Raw genomic sequence first — 15,147 nt, 5'->3', positions numbered from 1 at the left:
TTCCCCAGTGCACTGTGTAGCTCTGCTAGCCAGCGGGTATTGTATTGCCCCTGTTCCACTGTGCAAGAGATGGGGGTGGCACTGTCACAGCCAATGGAAGCTGTTCTCCTCCCTGCACTAATACTCAGTCTGGGCAGCTGGCACAAGGGAGCACCAGATGCCCCATTGAGTGGCTGTGCAAGCTGGGCCACAATCTAACCCATTGTCATTAGTGATTGGTCTCTGTCTAGGGGAATCTCGGGTAGTAGGTGGAGGTGGGTTTCACTCCTACAACAGGTGGGCAGGCTGCAGCACTGTGACTCCTGTTCCAGCCAATGGGGTAGTGTAGTGGCCATAGCCCCTACATGCAACCCCTGGAACACAGTTTCTGGATCCTTGGAAACCCAGTCCCAACATCAGTGACTCAGTGTATCTGCCCCACTAGCTTACAGTTGGGTGCGGAGACGCCTCCTGGCCAGCCACTCAGTCTGCCCCTTTTCCCTGTGTAGAACTAAAGTGAGGCTTAAATTGTGTGCATGGGATGGATTTCTCATTGTAAATAATATACTACATTAAGCACAGTGTATGTCAGAACCATTCTTTACCACTGAGCGTCATCGATAGTTTAATGTTCACTCAGAAAATATTCTAAGTCCCATTGTATAAAAATTAATCTCAGAGTCAGATGAACATGTTAATGCTTTTGACACTGATTGATAAATTGGTCTGTCTTTTATGACACCTCTATAAATTACAAAGGTGTCCTTTTATTGCACAGAAACATAAGCTGTTCTCAAGTGCTGCAAATGTTGGATTGCATTTAATATGCTGACACGCGGTGAAACATGGCATTTGGTGTTAATGATAGCCTGAAATGCTGAACACAATGGACTTCAAGCTTGCCCAGCTTTTATTGTGACAATCACCTCTTGTAGTTCCAGCCCAAAGCTTAAATGCAGATGGAGAATATCTGGTCTATTCCTGAAAAACGAAAGAGGCTTGGTGGACCAGTGCTGCTGCTCTAAGAGCTGGTGGAGTAATGCTCCACATGATCCCACTTTACAAAAGCTGCGAGAGCTCACATATCGCTGATTTGAGGACACCAATATCGTCTCTAATTGGGCTGACCATTACTGTTAAAATGTGTACTTGAACATAGAGCATCCCACGTTTTTAATTTTGAAAATACCCTGTCCACATTTAAATAAAGGTCTCCCCCCCCAACCCTGCCATATAACTTTAGCTTTGTTGATTAGTCCAATGAAATGCTGGGAATATTTTTGAGGGCAAAACTCTACTACCCTTTAAAACCTATTTTTATTTATTTTTAAACAATAGCAGGGAAGAGACTGCTATAACAAGATAGTGGACTAGATCTTCAAGTGTGTTGAGCTCTGCCTGGCACACCTGAAGACACAGGGTCAAAGGTAGCTTTCTGTCACCTTTCTACCCCCTAATCCTTAGGGCTGGTTCATCCCATGACAAACTGGAGCAGCCTCAAGGCTGTGCTAATTTACAAAGGCTGAAATGGCCCTCTAGGGTCTGATCCAAGATCACTAGGGTGCTGAGCACTCTGGCTCAGCCCCTCCCACTTCTGGCACACTCTGAACACACCCACTCCACTGTGTGGGGACAGAGGAGCAGCAGTGGGGAGCATGGAGCTGGCTATTCTGGCTTTATGCTACCCAGGCACTCCCAAATACAAGAGGAATCCCCAGTTGCCCACTAAGTGAAGCTTTCTGGCTGCTTTCCACTGCCCGAACAGCTCAAAGCAGTGAAATGGGAGCTTGAGGACTTGGCTTTACAAAGGACAGGTAGACGCTGCCATGCTTACTGCCATTTTGGATAAAGGCTTCACATGGCTCCTAAGGGAACAAAATTTAAGTGTTGCACTTTTGAAGTGACAGCACTGCGAACTGTGCTTAGTTAATAGCCAACGTCCCTGTAATTATTGCATGCAGGAAAGGTTTTGTCTGATATATGGAGAGAGAGAGAGAGAGAGAGAGAGAGAGACAGAATCTCTGAGAATTTAAAACAAAAACTTAAATTAGATCCTGTGTAAAACTATGGCACTTTGTTCTTACCTTTCTTCCTTTGTGAGATTTGTCAGTCTTCTACACTTTCGAGCGAGAATAAAACTGAAAAAAGAAAACCACAAACACAAAAAAGGAATGATGGCATCCATTATATATACAGTGCCCTTTAAAATGCTATCAGTTGGTGGCTTGATGATGCCAGCTTCTAACATTTGTCTCTCATCTTTAGGTCTTTAGTCTTTAGCTGGTGGCCACTTTCCAACCCTTTCAATTCTTACTGAGAAATGTGGCTATAAACTTTTCTTCAGTTCTGCAGGATTTAAGCTCAGCTTTCAGAAAGTTTCTAAAGGTCAAATCTTTATCTCAGGCTGTCTGCTGGAGAAATTTACTAGGGTTACAGTAACGGAAAAAGAGGAAATGTTCTTCCCCATGCAGCAGAGGGGAAAGTAACCACAGGGCAACAGTAGCCACTGCATCTTGTGCGCTCTTCCTCCTGTGGGGAGGGTGTGGGGGACAGACTGGCTGGTGGATCTATGAAGTCACCTTTCTCCAGGTCAAGGCTTAATTTGTGCTGGGGCTTGCCAGGGCAGAGCCCTGGCACCTGTAGCTTGGCAGTTCATAGCCCCAGCACCTCTGGGCTTTCTGCAACAGTTATGAATGTAAAAACACTGCTTGAGCCCCCAGCACCTAACTGGTTGAGCCCCGGCACCTCTTTCATTATAAATTAAGCACAGCTCCAGGCTCATCCCCAAACACCTCCTCCACAGGTGTGTGCCATGGCATTGGCGATGTACAGACCTCTTGCTTTGGTCCCTGCGTGCAGGGAACCACACTCTGGTCAGGGTCAGAAGATCCATAGGAGCTGTTTCATGGTATAGTAAATCCGCTCATGACAGCTGTAGGATTTGATATAGTAATAGCAAATTACGAAGGCTAGTGTGGAATTAGATGGTATGGCTCAATAGCCTCATATAAGGAAATGTTGCATTTCATTTTTGATTATTGGGGACGGGGAGGAAAAACACATTTATTGGAAAGAAATCCCTTTTAATAGGGTTGGCTGAAAATTTTCTTTAAAAAAAAATGGGGGAGGGAGGGATTGTAGAAAATTTTAGTTGTTTTTTTTTTTTTTAATGTTTGATTTTGGAGGATTTCCCCCGGACACCACCAACTCGCTTTAAATTTTTTCCTCCTCTCTCTCCCCTTATCCTTTTCTTATTTTGACATTGGGGAGGCCAGGGACAAAAGGGACAGGGGTAGGGAGGGAAACAGAAATAAAACAAACATCTTTTTCCAGTTTTTTCCACACCAAAAAAATTGAAAATTAAAAAAAAAAAGTGAAAATTTTTGAAAGACAAAATTTGGGGAGCAAAATACTGAATATATTTTGTGAAATAAAATAATTCACCATTTTTCGAACAGCTCTACTTTTTTGTTAATATTTTCAGATATTTTCCCCCAATGGTAGGTTTCCGTGTCTCCTCAAACCCCAGGCCCACAAAAATTAATGGACAATCGTCCCTCTTCTCTTTTACCCCATTATGGCAGGAACACTGCAATTGGGTTTGGTATCATCAAGTGTCATTCCAATCACAGCTTCCTCATCTTCAATGAGCATGGTACCACAGTAGTCTAGAAACCAGAGAGGAGAAAAAAATGGATTTTATTAATCCAGGTAATTTGGAGAACTATGACAGAGAAGGAGGTGAAACCACCAGTGTGGTGTGACAAAGAATATGACACCACTCTCTTGCTCCATGGAATTGTTCTGCCAGAGATTGTGTGCCCTGTTCCTCGGGCTCTGGGAAGTACTATTTTCTACCTAGGTGAGATATTTTAGATATGGGATCCTGAGACTCTTAGCAACCTGTTCCAGGCATCCTTAAAAAGCAGGGACAACATAAGGATATTCATATAATTGAATTTATGACCAAAAAGATGGTGTTATAACCGACATGACAGGGGTACCAATTAATTGCACAGAAACACACTGTTCTTGAGTATTGCCGGTGTTTAACATTTTGGCAAGCACACTAGGTTTTTATGACAGGCATATGCCGGATACAAAAGATTTCAGGATGCTTGTACTAAATGTTCTGGAAATACAGAGTACAATTGTTATTAAAAACATGGCTCTGAAAGCACCAGTTTTTCCAGAGCACTCTGGACATCTTTACAGTCATCTGTTGCAAATCTACCCAAAAGCTTAAAGGAAAACAAAGACTGTATGGTGTACTCCTGCAAGAATTAAAGAGGCACTGTGTTCAGTGGTGTCACTTTAAATGGTTTGGGAAATATTTCAACTTCTGCACTCCTAGGATCTCTAGCTGGCCAAGTCATATGGCTATATGTTTTTAGCTACAAACTATTCTCAAGACAAAATTGTCGCAGTCATGCAGTATATGGCATAAAATTGCTCTCCATTATGCCCCAACTCCACCATTATGTTTAGGTAACTAATGGCAGAGATATGTCTCATTTCAAGATGTCACTGAAGAAAAATGGGGGACGGGGGTAAGGAGAACAACAAGAAACAAGAGTTAGTGTTTCCCAACTTCTTCCCTCATGTCCTATATTCTCTCTCTCTCTCTCCCCCCCCCCTCTTTTTAGGACTCTCAGAGAAGTAGCTGAAAAGAGATGAAATCCCCTTTAATGTGGACTCTTGTATTAGCATAATATAATACAAAAGAAAACCCCCAATTAAAATGTAATACCCTTTTTCCTCCAGAAAGGTTCTTTGTAGTATACCATGCACTTGATGACTGAGCCCATGGGAACCCGGCTGATCAGCTGGTTTCTCATTGGTGGTAATGGTGGGTTGAAATGAATCTTCAAATCAAGAACTGGGGGAATGGCACTAATAACATACTTGGCCTGGAAAAGAAATAGTACGTAAACGAAATACATTATCCAGTATTTGAGCCTCTCTCTATTACAGCTGGGGAAGCTTTACAGTATGTATGCTGACGGTAATATCTTCCAAAGCAAAGAAAGTTTGGCCCATAGCATGCAAGTTACAAAATAGACCTCTCAGGATGTCTTGGTTGTGGAAACTGTAAAATGACAACAAGTACTGTATAAATGACCATCCAATTGGGCAGCTATTCTTTTCTAACTGGTCAGAAGACTATTCCTCTTACAAAAGGGTCACTTGGCTCCTTTTTGACTGACCTTTCAGTTTGTGGCTTGGAAGCTAACTCTGACATGTTTCTGGAGAATGTTTCTCTTGCACTAAATTTCTATTATCATCCCTGGAGATATTCTTTTATTCTGAAGCTAACTGAATGCAAAGGAGCAGAAATAGTAAAGGAATGACACAAATACACGTTATAGAATTCTCTGCTTCTCCAGTGCCCATCCCAAGCTGTGTCACTGGTATTACTTAGGGAATAGCAGAAAATGTGACTCCTGGTTATTGTGGCTCTCTTCTTTGTTACACTGTGCGTCTGTGTTACAGTCTTATTGAGAAGACGAATGGAGCAATTAAAGATTTAAAAACATACCCCTACAAATATTTGCTCTAGTGTAAGGTATTGAATTACCTCGTACGATTCATGGTCTAAGGTCTCCACAATGACATTTTCACCTGACTGATCAATGCGGACTACAGGTTTCTCTAGCTTCACTCGGCCTCCCAAGCGTTCCATTAACTTGTCACTAATCTGACCAGAACCTCCAACAAACTTCCTCTCCTGGAAGAGAAAAAGAGACACTTCAACAATGTGAGATGGACAAACTTGGTTTGGATAAAATAAGAATCATACAGAACTTTTGTTCTCAACACTCAAAATAAACCCAACTCCTTTTTGACCTTTTGGAAAGTCAGGTGACTTAATTTGGAAAGCGTATTCCTGGTATTTTTTACCCTTTTGAGAGCAGAGACCTCTGAGCTTGCTGGGTCTGTTCACCAATGGGACCAAAAGTGCCAGAAATCGCATGAGAAAGCTGTTCTCGTGACTTCCAAACCAATTCTGGAGAGCCCAGAGGCTCAGCTAAGGTTTGGATAAGCATTCAAACTTGTTAATGCTCAGCTGAAGTCAGTCTCATCCTTTTTGGAGGTCTGCCCACCAGTAATAGTAACAATGATTGCCATAATTATACATAAACAGGCTATAAAAAGCAAGTAGCATGGTCCTGAAATCTGCCAGTAGTATTAATTATAACTAGAAATTTTTTTAAAACCCTCTCTCACACATATCAGAGGTGAGCCAAATAGGTTCATTTCAATATAGTAGAGTGCAATTAAACGTACATTCATTTTGTGCAAGAACGTTAGCCGATTCTTCCTTTTCTTCATGTGTGTTACTTGCATTAAATACACCACTTCACACACATTTTAGGGTTATATAATACATAAATACAGGCATTTATCTTCATCAGATTGCTCTGATAGCCTTATGAACTACAAACATTGGAAAGATTTGACTTTAGTTACCCAGCTATTGGTGGTTGTGTTTCAAATATTAGTCTGTATCTATCTAGGCACTTTTGCAGTTCCCCTCACCTTACACTACTTAAGTACCTCTCATATATTTAGCCTGTGAGGACAGGAAGTATTACTAATATTCTCATTTTTCAGAGGATGAACTAAGCGAAAGGGAGTGATCTGCCCAAAGTTAGAGTCAGGAATTGAACCCAAATCTCCTGATCCCCACTCCAGTGCCTGAACCACAAGAATGGCCTTCCACATTGATACAACCTGAACCCTATTAATACTGAAATCAAGGGTACCTATTGTCTCTATGTAAAGTTAAAACTATGGGAGTTTGGCTGCCCTGTTAATGCAGCAGTGAACAGTGTCTACATGATTCTTGTCCTTCCTTTTAAAAACAAACAAAATAAACAAGTTTAAAGGACTTCTGCCAAGAAATGTGCTGTGTTCTTCGGCTTACTGTACCTGCCCACCGTTGGTGGTGGAGAATATCCTGCCTGTCCCCCCACACTGCTTCACGTACCACAGGAACCAGAGAGCAGAGACCTCGTGAGGCTCAGAGGTGACATCCACATTCACAAACAGCGTTGCAAACCTCTTGCTAGCACTGCACATGGGATCAAAGTAAAGAGAGTATGTTACTATAAAAGCAGTAAGATGATATCCATCGCCTAGTCCTGTTCTCTAGCAACAGCGAAAGAAAGGAGCCTCGCAATCCTCCTCTGCCAGTGATATTAACACTATTTTCTTCTGTTAACATCTGGAGACAATTGTCAGTCATTCAAGATTCTGGGAACAATGGAGCAAGGCCAGACAGCTCTAATGGGCTTTAAAGCTCTGCATGTCAGCTACCTACTCCTCCAATCCCCCCCCCCCACCGTGTCACCCATGAGACCTGCAGTCCTTTCTGTTGCTGACTGTACCTGTCTCCTCCACTGTATAAGCTCCGGAACCCTTCAGGAATAGAGGAGTTTATGAGGACAGTAAAGCTCAGTAGAGACTGTGAGAGAAGGTCCAGGTGGGTGGTGATCATTCTCAGCCTTGTTCTGTCCACATTTTGGATGGATTGCCACCCAGCTGCCTCCTACTCTGTCCTTTTCAGAGAAGCAGCATGCAGGAAATCAGTCAGAATTCCCCTTTATGGGGACACACAGAACAAAGAAACAGCCTGGGGGGAGTTGGGAAAAAAGCAGAATGGCGAAAAGGCCTTGAGCAGATTTATGAGGCAGATTGACAATAAAGGAGAAATCGTGATGTCATTTGCACAGCCATGTAACTATGTTGTGCATCGGACCCTGGGCATGTGCAATGGCCTCTGCCGATGAGCATACATGTAGAAAAGTGTCACAACTAAAAGTGGGCTGGGTCTGAAGTTTGATCATTGTTTTCTCTCTTACTGTTTGTGCTTTGATTTAAGAGATGACAAATCTACTGAGAATTATTAGAGATGAAAGATCTGTACAAGGTTTCAGGTTGGGTTAAAAGATGTGTGAATACAGGCAGGAGTAAACATTCTTTCACTGAACTTCAGTTACTCCCTCTGTCCTCACATTGCACATTTGTATAGGTGTATTAAAGCCATGGGAAGGAAGTCCCATGTCTTCCAAGCAGAAGATGCTCATTTTAGCTGTGTAACACCACATGGGTCTCTGTGGTTACTGCTTTTGTCAACTGCCACCCAGAAAATAACCTCCAAAGCCAGTAAAAACTCCTGGTTTTAACATAAGAACATAAGAAAGGCCGTACTGGGTCAGACCAAAGGTCCATCTAGCCCAGTATCTGTCTACCGACAGTGGCCAATGCCAGGTGCCCCAGAGGGAGTGAACCTAACAGGCAATGATCAAGTGATCTCTCTCCTGCCATCCATCTCCATCCTCTGACGAACAGAGGCTAGGGACACCATTCTTACCCATCCTGGCTAATAGCCATTTATGGACTTAGCCACCATGAATTTATCCAGTCCCCTTTTAAACATTGTTATAGTCCTAGCCTTCACAACCTCCTCAGGTAAGGAGTTCCACAAGTTGACTGTGCGCTGCGTGAAGAAGAACTTCCTTTTATTTGTTTTAAACCTGCTGCCTATTAATTTCATTTGGTGACCCCTAGTTCTTGTATTATGGGATTAAGTAAATAACTTTTCCTTATCCACTTTCTCAACATCACTCATGATTTTATATACCTCTACCATGTCCCCCCTTAGTCTTCTCTTTTCCAAACTGAAGAGTCCTAGCCTCTTTAATCTTTCCTCATATGGGACCCTCTCTAAACCCTTAATCATTTTAGTTGCTCTTTTCTGAACCTTTTCTAGTGCTAGAATATCTTTTTTGAGGTGAGGAGACCACATCTGTACACAGTATTCGAGATGTGGGCGTACCATGGATTTATATAAGGGCAATAATATATTCTCAGTCTTATTCTCTATCCCCTTTTTAATGATTCCTAACATCCTGTTTGCTTTTTTGACCGCCTCTGCACACTGCGTGGACATCTTTAGAGAACTATCCACGATGACGCCAAGATCTTTTTCCTGACTCGTTGTAGCTAAATTAGCCCCCATCATGTTGTATGTATAGTTGGGGTTATTTTTTCCAATGTGCATTACTTTACATTTATCCACATTAAATTTCATTTGCCATTTTGCTGCCCAATCACTTAGTTTTGTGAGATCTTTTTGAAGTTCTTCACAATCTGCTTTGGTCTTAACTATCTTGAGTAGTTTAGTATCATCTGCAAACTTTGCCACCTCACTGTTTACCCCTTTCTCCAGATCATTTATGAATAAATTGAATAGGATTGGTCCTAGGACTGACCCTTGGGGAACACCACTAGTTACCCCTCTCCATTCTGAGAATTTACCATTAATTCCTACCCTTTGTTCCCTGTCCTTTAACCAGTTCTCAATCCATGAAAGGACCTTCCCTTTTATCCCATGACAGCTTAATTTACGTAAGAGCCTTTGGTGAGGGACCTTGTCAAAGGCTTTCTGAAAATCTAAGTACACTATGTCCACCGGATCCCCCTTGTCCACATGTTTGTTGACCCCTTCAAAGAACTCTAATAGATTAGTAAGACACGATTTCCCTTTACAGAAACCATGTTGACTATTGCTCAAGAGTTTATGTTTTTCTATGTGTCTGACAATTTTGTTCTTTACTATTGTTTCAACTAATTTGCCCGGTACCGACGTTAGACTTACCGGTCTGTAATTGCCGGGATCACCCCTAGAGCCCTTTTTAAATATTGGCGTTACATTAGCTAACTTCCAGTCATTGGGTACCGAAGCCGATTTAAAGGACAGGTTACAAACCTTAGTTAATAGTTCCGCAACTTCACATTTGAGTTCTTTCAGAACTCTTGGGTGAATGCCATCTGGTCCCGGTGACTTGTTAATGTTGAGTTTATCAATTAATTCCAAAACCTCCTCTAGTGATACTTCAATCTGTGACAGTTCCTCAGATTTGTCACCTACAAAAGCCAGCTCAGGTTTGGGAATCTCCCTAACATCCTCAGCCGTGAAGACTGAAGCAAAGAATCCATTTAGTTTCTCCGCAATGACTTTATCATCTTTAAGCGCTCCTTTTGTATTTTCATCGTCAAGGGGCCCCACTGGTTGTTTAGCAGGCTTCCTGCTTCTGATGTACTTAAAAAACATTTTGTTATTACCTTTGGAGTTTTTGGCTAGCCGTTCTTCAAACTCCTCTTTGGCTTTTCTTATTACACTCTTGCACTTAAGTTGGCAGTGTTTGTGCTCCTTTCTATTTGCCTCACTAGGATTTGACTTCCACTTTTTAAAGGAAGTCTTTTTATCTCTCACTGCTTCTTTTACATGGTTGTTAAGCCACGGTGGCTCTTTTTTAGTTCTTTTACTGTTTTTCTTAATTTGGGGTATACATTGAAGTTGAGCCTCTATTATGGTGTCTTTAAAAAGGGCCCACGCAACTTGCAGGGATTTCACTTTAGTCACTGTACCTTTTAACTTTTGTCTAACTAACCCCCTCATTTTTGTATAGTTCCCCCTTTTGAAATTAAAGGCCACAGTGTTGGGCAGTTGAGGTGTTCTTCCCACCACAGGGATGTTGAATGCTATTGTATTATGGTCACTATTTCCAAGCGGTCCCGCTATAGTTACCTCTTGGACCAGCTCCTGCGCTCCACTCAGGATTAAATCTAGAGTCGCCTCTCCCCTTGTGGGTTCCCGTACCAGCTGCTCCATGAAGCAGTCATTTAAAGTATCGAGAAATTTTATCTCTGCATTTCGTCCTGAAGTGAAATGTTCCCAGTCAATATGGGGATAATTGAAATCCCCCACTATTATTGGGTTCTTAATTTTGATAGCCTCTCTAATTTCCCTTAGCATTTCATCATCACTATTACTGTCCTGGTCAGGTGGTCGATAATAGATCCCTAATGTTATATTTTTACTAGAGCATGAAATTTCTATCCATAGAGACTCTATGGAACCTGTGGATTCGCTTAAGATTTTTACTTCATTTGAATCTACACTTTCTTTAACATATAGTGCCACTCCTCCCCCTGCACGGCCTGTTCTGTCCTTCCGATATATTTTGTACCCCGGAATGATTGTGTCCCATTGATTGCTCTCAGTCCACCAGGTTTCTGTGATGCCTATTATATCTATATCCTCCTTTATCACAAGGCACTCTAGTTCACCCATCTTATTATTTAGACTTCTAGCATTTGTGTACAAGCACTTTAAAAACTTGTCCCTGTTTATTAGCCTGCCTTTTTCTGATGTGCCAGATTCTTTTTTATGTGACTGTTTATCATCTGATCCGGCCCTTACATTATACTTTTCAGTCCTCTGCTCCTGACTATAACCTGGAGATTCTCTATCATCAGACTCTCCCCTAAGAGAAGTCTGTGTCCGATCCACACGCTCCTCTGCAGCAGTCGGCTTTCCCCCATCTCCTAGTTTAAAAACTGCTCTACAACCTTTTTAATGTTTAGTGCCAGCAGTCTGGTTCCACTTTGGTTTAGGTGGAGCCCATCTCACCTGTATAGGCTCCTCCCATCCCAGAAGTTTCCCCAGTTCCTAATGAACGTGAACCCCTCCTCTCTACACCATCGTCTCATCCACGCATTGAGACTCTGAAGCTCTGCCTGCCTACCTGGCCCTGCGCGTGGAACTGGGAGCATTTCTGAAAATGCCACCATAGAGGCATTTTAAACTATTTTCTCTTTTGTTTAGTCAAACATTTTTTAAAGCAAAAAGGCTTTTTAAAAAATAAAAGCATTTAAGCACGTTTAAATTCAATTCTTCACAGAAACAGCATCTTCATCTGCTTAATGAACAGACATTTCCACTGAAGCAAAAGGCTAAGAATGGAGTTGCCCTCCAGGGAGGCTTGACCTTTGATCTGCTTTTATGACTGTCCTTGACAGCCCGGGAATATTTGTATATGGGCAACCGCTGCAATAGCAACACTACAATTTGAGATGCAGGATCATTTGCATGTTTTGACCACCATATTTCAGCCATTTATCAGCATCTTAACTGGGTGCCCAGCGCTCGCCAATAAAGTAAGCAATAAAAGAAGTAATCCTGTAGGGACTAGTGGGGGATTTTTTTAGTGCTATGTGATATTTTAAGCTACTGATTAGATACTTGTCCATGATATATCCATGTCATTGAGAAGAGAGCCATTTCTGGAGGCAGCAATTCAACAAAGCTGAAACCCGGCATTTCAGTTTAGTAGAAAGATTCCTTGTGCCAGTGTTGTTATAATCCTTTGTTATAATCAGTTACTAGATACCTTGGAGAAGATTAGGTGTAAACTGGGAGTGTTGGGCTCTGAAGCTCTTTGAAGTAGTGATTGATCACCCCTGCTAATGTGATACTACCACATGTGCATGTTTAGTGGCTTCATGGTATTTCCTCTGTTAGCCACTGAGAAATTGCATGCAATCTGTGCCTATAAAGATTCTACCTCTCTTCCTTTAGAGCCATAAAAAGGTTCTGATGAAATAGGCATTTATTCAGTTCTTATTTACATATAGTGTAAATATGATCAGCTCTTAAAGAGGTTTTATTATATTTAGTGGAGGAATAAATACATGTATATTAATATTTTAGACATATACTTTTAGGCAATGATCTAATTTTTCCATAATATTTTGCCACTTTGCCATTATTTTTGGTATTTCAGCACCACAATTTCATCTATTATTTCACATGGAAATGGCTGTTTGGTTTCAATCATTAGCACACAATGCTATTTCAGCATGAAATGCCAAACTAAAGCAAATCTGCACAATCTGTCAGACAAAAGGAAAGAATGGAGGATTACCCTTCTGGACCATTGCATTCTAGGGATAGGAAAACTGCTATGGCATGTAACCTAACTTTTGATTGCACATGGCAGATCAAGTTTAGATGCACATATGAAATCTGAAAAGCATCTTGGAATTAAGACAGGCTGACAATTATGTCAAAATTCAGGTAAAATGTCAAGTCAAATTCCATCACAGATTAGAAAGATGTGACTCTCCTTGCCTGGTGCTGTACGATATTGTGCAAGATTGTACAGGGTCTCATTTCCAATTTAAGAGGCTGGATCACCTATAACTATGTATATCAAAGATGGCTGAGCTACACCATGCATTAACAAACACTATGCTGAAGTTACCTACCAAACATTTTGAAAATGCACATTGTCCAATTCAAGTAACATTTCATTCATTCTTATTCTGTTTCAGTTGTCATGGATGATGATACCAATGAGAAACTCTCTGAAGGCCTTTATGCCATAGTATACTCTACTGGATACCTGAATGCTTTTCTTACAGACAGTACATACACACTTAAGTCAGTAGCATTTACTATTGTTGTTCTCCATAGAATTTGTCTAAAATGGTTTATTCCCAGGGATCTTCCCCTTCGGGACTTCCTTCGGCAAGGTCTATGGATAACTGATTGCAGTACAGTTAGACGCCTTAGGATTTTGTTATTTATGTTACATTTCCAAAGGCACAAATAAAAGCAAAAACCATAGGAAGGTTTTGGACAAGAGCCTGTTGCAACTGTATTGTGTGGAAGACTAGGGTAGGAATTCCACCCATTCACACTCCTGGTCTACACTATGAGTTTAATTCGAATTTAGCAGCGTTAAATCGAATTAACCCTGCACCCATCCACACAACGAAGCCATTTATTTCGAAATAAAGGGCTCTTAAAATCGATTTCTGTACTCCACCCGACGAGCGGAGTAGCGCCAAAAATCAATATTGTCATTTCGAATTAGGGTTAGTGTGGCCGCAATTCGATGGTATTGGCCTCCAGAGGCTATCCCACAGTGCACCATTGTGACCACTCTGGACAGCAATCTGAACTCGGATGCACTGGCCAGGTAGATAGGAAAAGCCCCGCGAACATTTGAATTTCATTTCCTGTTTGCCCAGCACAGAAGAGCACAGGTGACCACAGAGAGCTCATCAGCACAGGTAACCATGCAGGCCGATAATCAAAAAAGAGCACCAGCATGGACCGTACGGGAGGTACTGGATCTGATCGCTATATGGGGAGAGTGCTAGCAGAACTTCGTTCGAAAAGACGAAATGCCAAAACTTTTGAAAAAATCTCCAAGGGCATGATGGAGAAAGGCCACAATAGGGACTCAGAGCAGTGCCGCGTGAAAGTCAAGGAGCTCAGACAAGCCTATCAGAAAACAAAGGAGGCAAACAGTCGCTCCGGGTCAGAGCCGCAGACATGCCGCTTCTACGCTGAGCTGCATGCAATTCTAGGGGGGACCACCACCACTACCCCACCTTTGACCGTGGATTCCAAGGCGGGGGTAATCTCATCAGCCACACCTGAGGATTCTGTGGACGGGGATGATGAGGAGGAGGAGGATGACAACGAGCTTGCGGAGAGCACACACCACTCCGTTCTCCTCAACAGCCAGGATCTTTTTCTCAGCCTGACTGAAGTACCCTCCCTAGCCAGTACCCAAGACCATGACCCCATGGAAGGGACCTCAGGTGAGTTTACCTTTTAAAATATAAAACATGGTTTAAAAGCAAGCATTTTTTAATGATTAATTTGCCCTGAGGACTTGGGATGCATTCGCGGCCAGTACAGCTACTGGAAAAGTCTGTTAACGTGTCTGGGGATGGAGCGGAAATCCTCCAGGGACATCTCCATGAAGCTCTCCTGGAGGTACTCCAAAAGCCTTTGCAGAAGGTTTCTGGGCAGTGCAGCCTTATTCCGTCCTCCATGGTAGGACACTTGACCACGCCATGCTAGTAGCAAGTAATCTGGTATCATTGCATGACAAAGCCTGGCAGCGTATGGTCCTGGTGTTTGCTGGCATTCAAGCAACATCCGTTCTTTATCTCGCTGTGCAATCCTCAGGAGAGTGATATCGCTCATGGTAACCTGGTTGAAATACGGGAATTTAATTAAGGGGACAGAGGTGGCCCTTCCTACTGGGCTATTTGCCTGTGGCTGAAAAGAAATCCTTCCCTGTAGTAAGCCAAGCGCGGGGATGGGGGGGGGGGGTGGATTGGCACTAAGCTTTTCACGTGTGGCTAGCAGGGATCTTCCCTGATACCAGCCACGCGGCGGGGGGAGGGATAAAGCGATCATCCCAGAGAATTGGATGGGGGGATTAGTTTGTTTTCTGCTTCTGAAGGTTAACAGGAAAACCGCAGTACTCAACAGGCTTTGCTTGGTATGTGGGA

General features: G+C 42.4%; 1 protein-coding gene across 1 annotated transcript in view; it reads right to left on the bottom strand.

Annotated features, from left to right (window-relative positions):
* Positions 1 to 15,147, bottom strand: part of LOC135875134 (amine oxidase [flavin-containing] B-like) — a 35,398-nt gene that overhangs the window by 14,602 nt on the left and 5,649 nt on the right. Inside the window, exons 3-7 of the mRNA XM_065400126.1 lie at positions 6,913 to 7,054; positions 5,558 to 5,707; positions 4,730 to 4,889; positions 3,551 to 3,647; positions 2,064 to 2,117 (exon numbers count right to left, since the gene is read on the bottom strand). Of these exons, the coding sequence (XP_065256198.1) occupies positions 2,064 to 2,117; positions 3,551 to 3,647; positions 4,730 to 4,889; positions 5,558 to 5,707; positions 6,913 to 7,054 (603 nt within the window). The remainder of the gene's footprint in view (positions 1 to 2,063; positions 2,118 to 3,550; positions 3,648 to 4,729; positions 4,890 to 5,557; positions 5,708 to 6,912; positions 7,055 to 15,147) is intronic.

Source organism: Emys orbicularis, chromosome 1 (genome assembly GCF_028017835.1).
Source record: "Emys orbicularis isolate rEmyOrb1 chromosome 1, rEmyOrb1.hap1, whole genome shotgun sequence".
Taxonomy (NCBI): domain Eukaryota; kingdom Metazoa; phylum Chordata; order Testudines; family Emydidae; genus Emys; species Emys orbicularis.
Note: the sequence above shows the minus strand (reverse complement) of the source record. Positions and strands in the feature narration are given on the sequence as shown.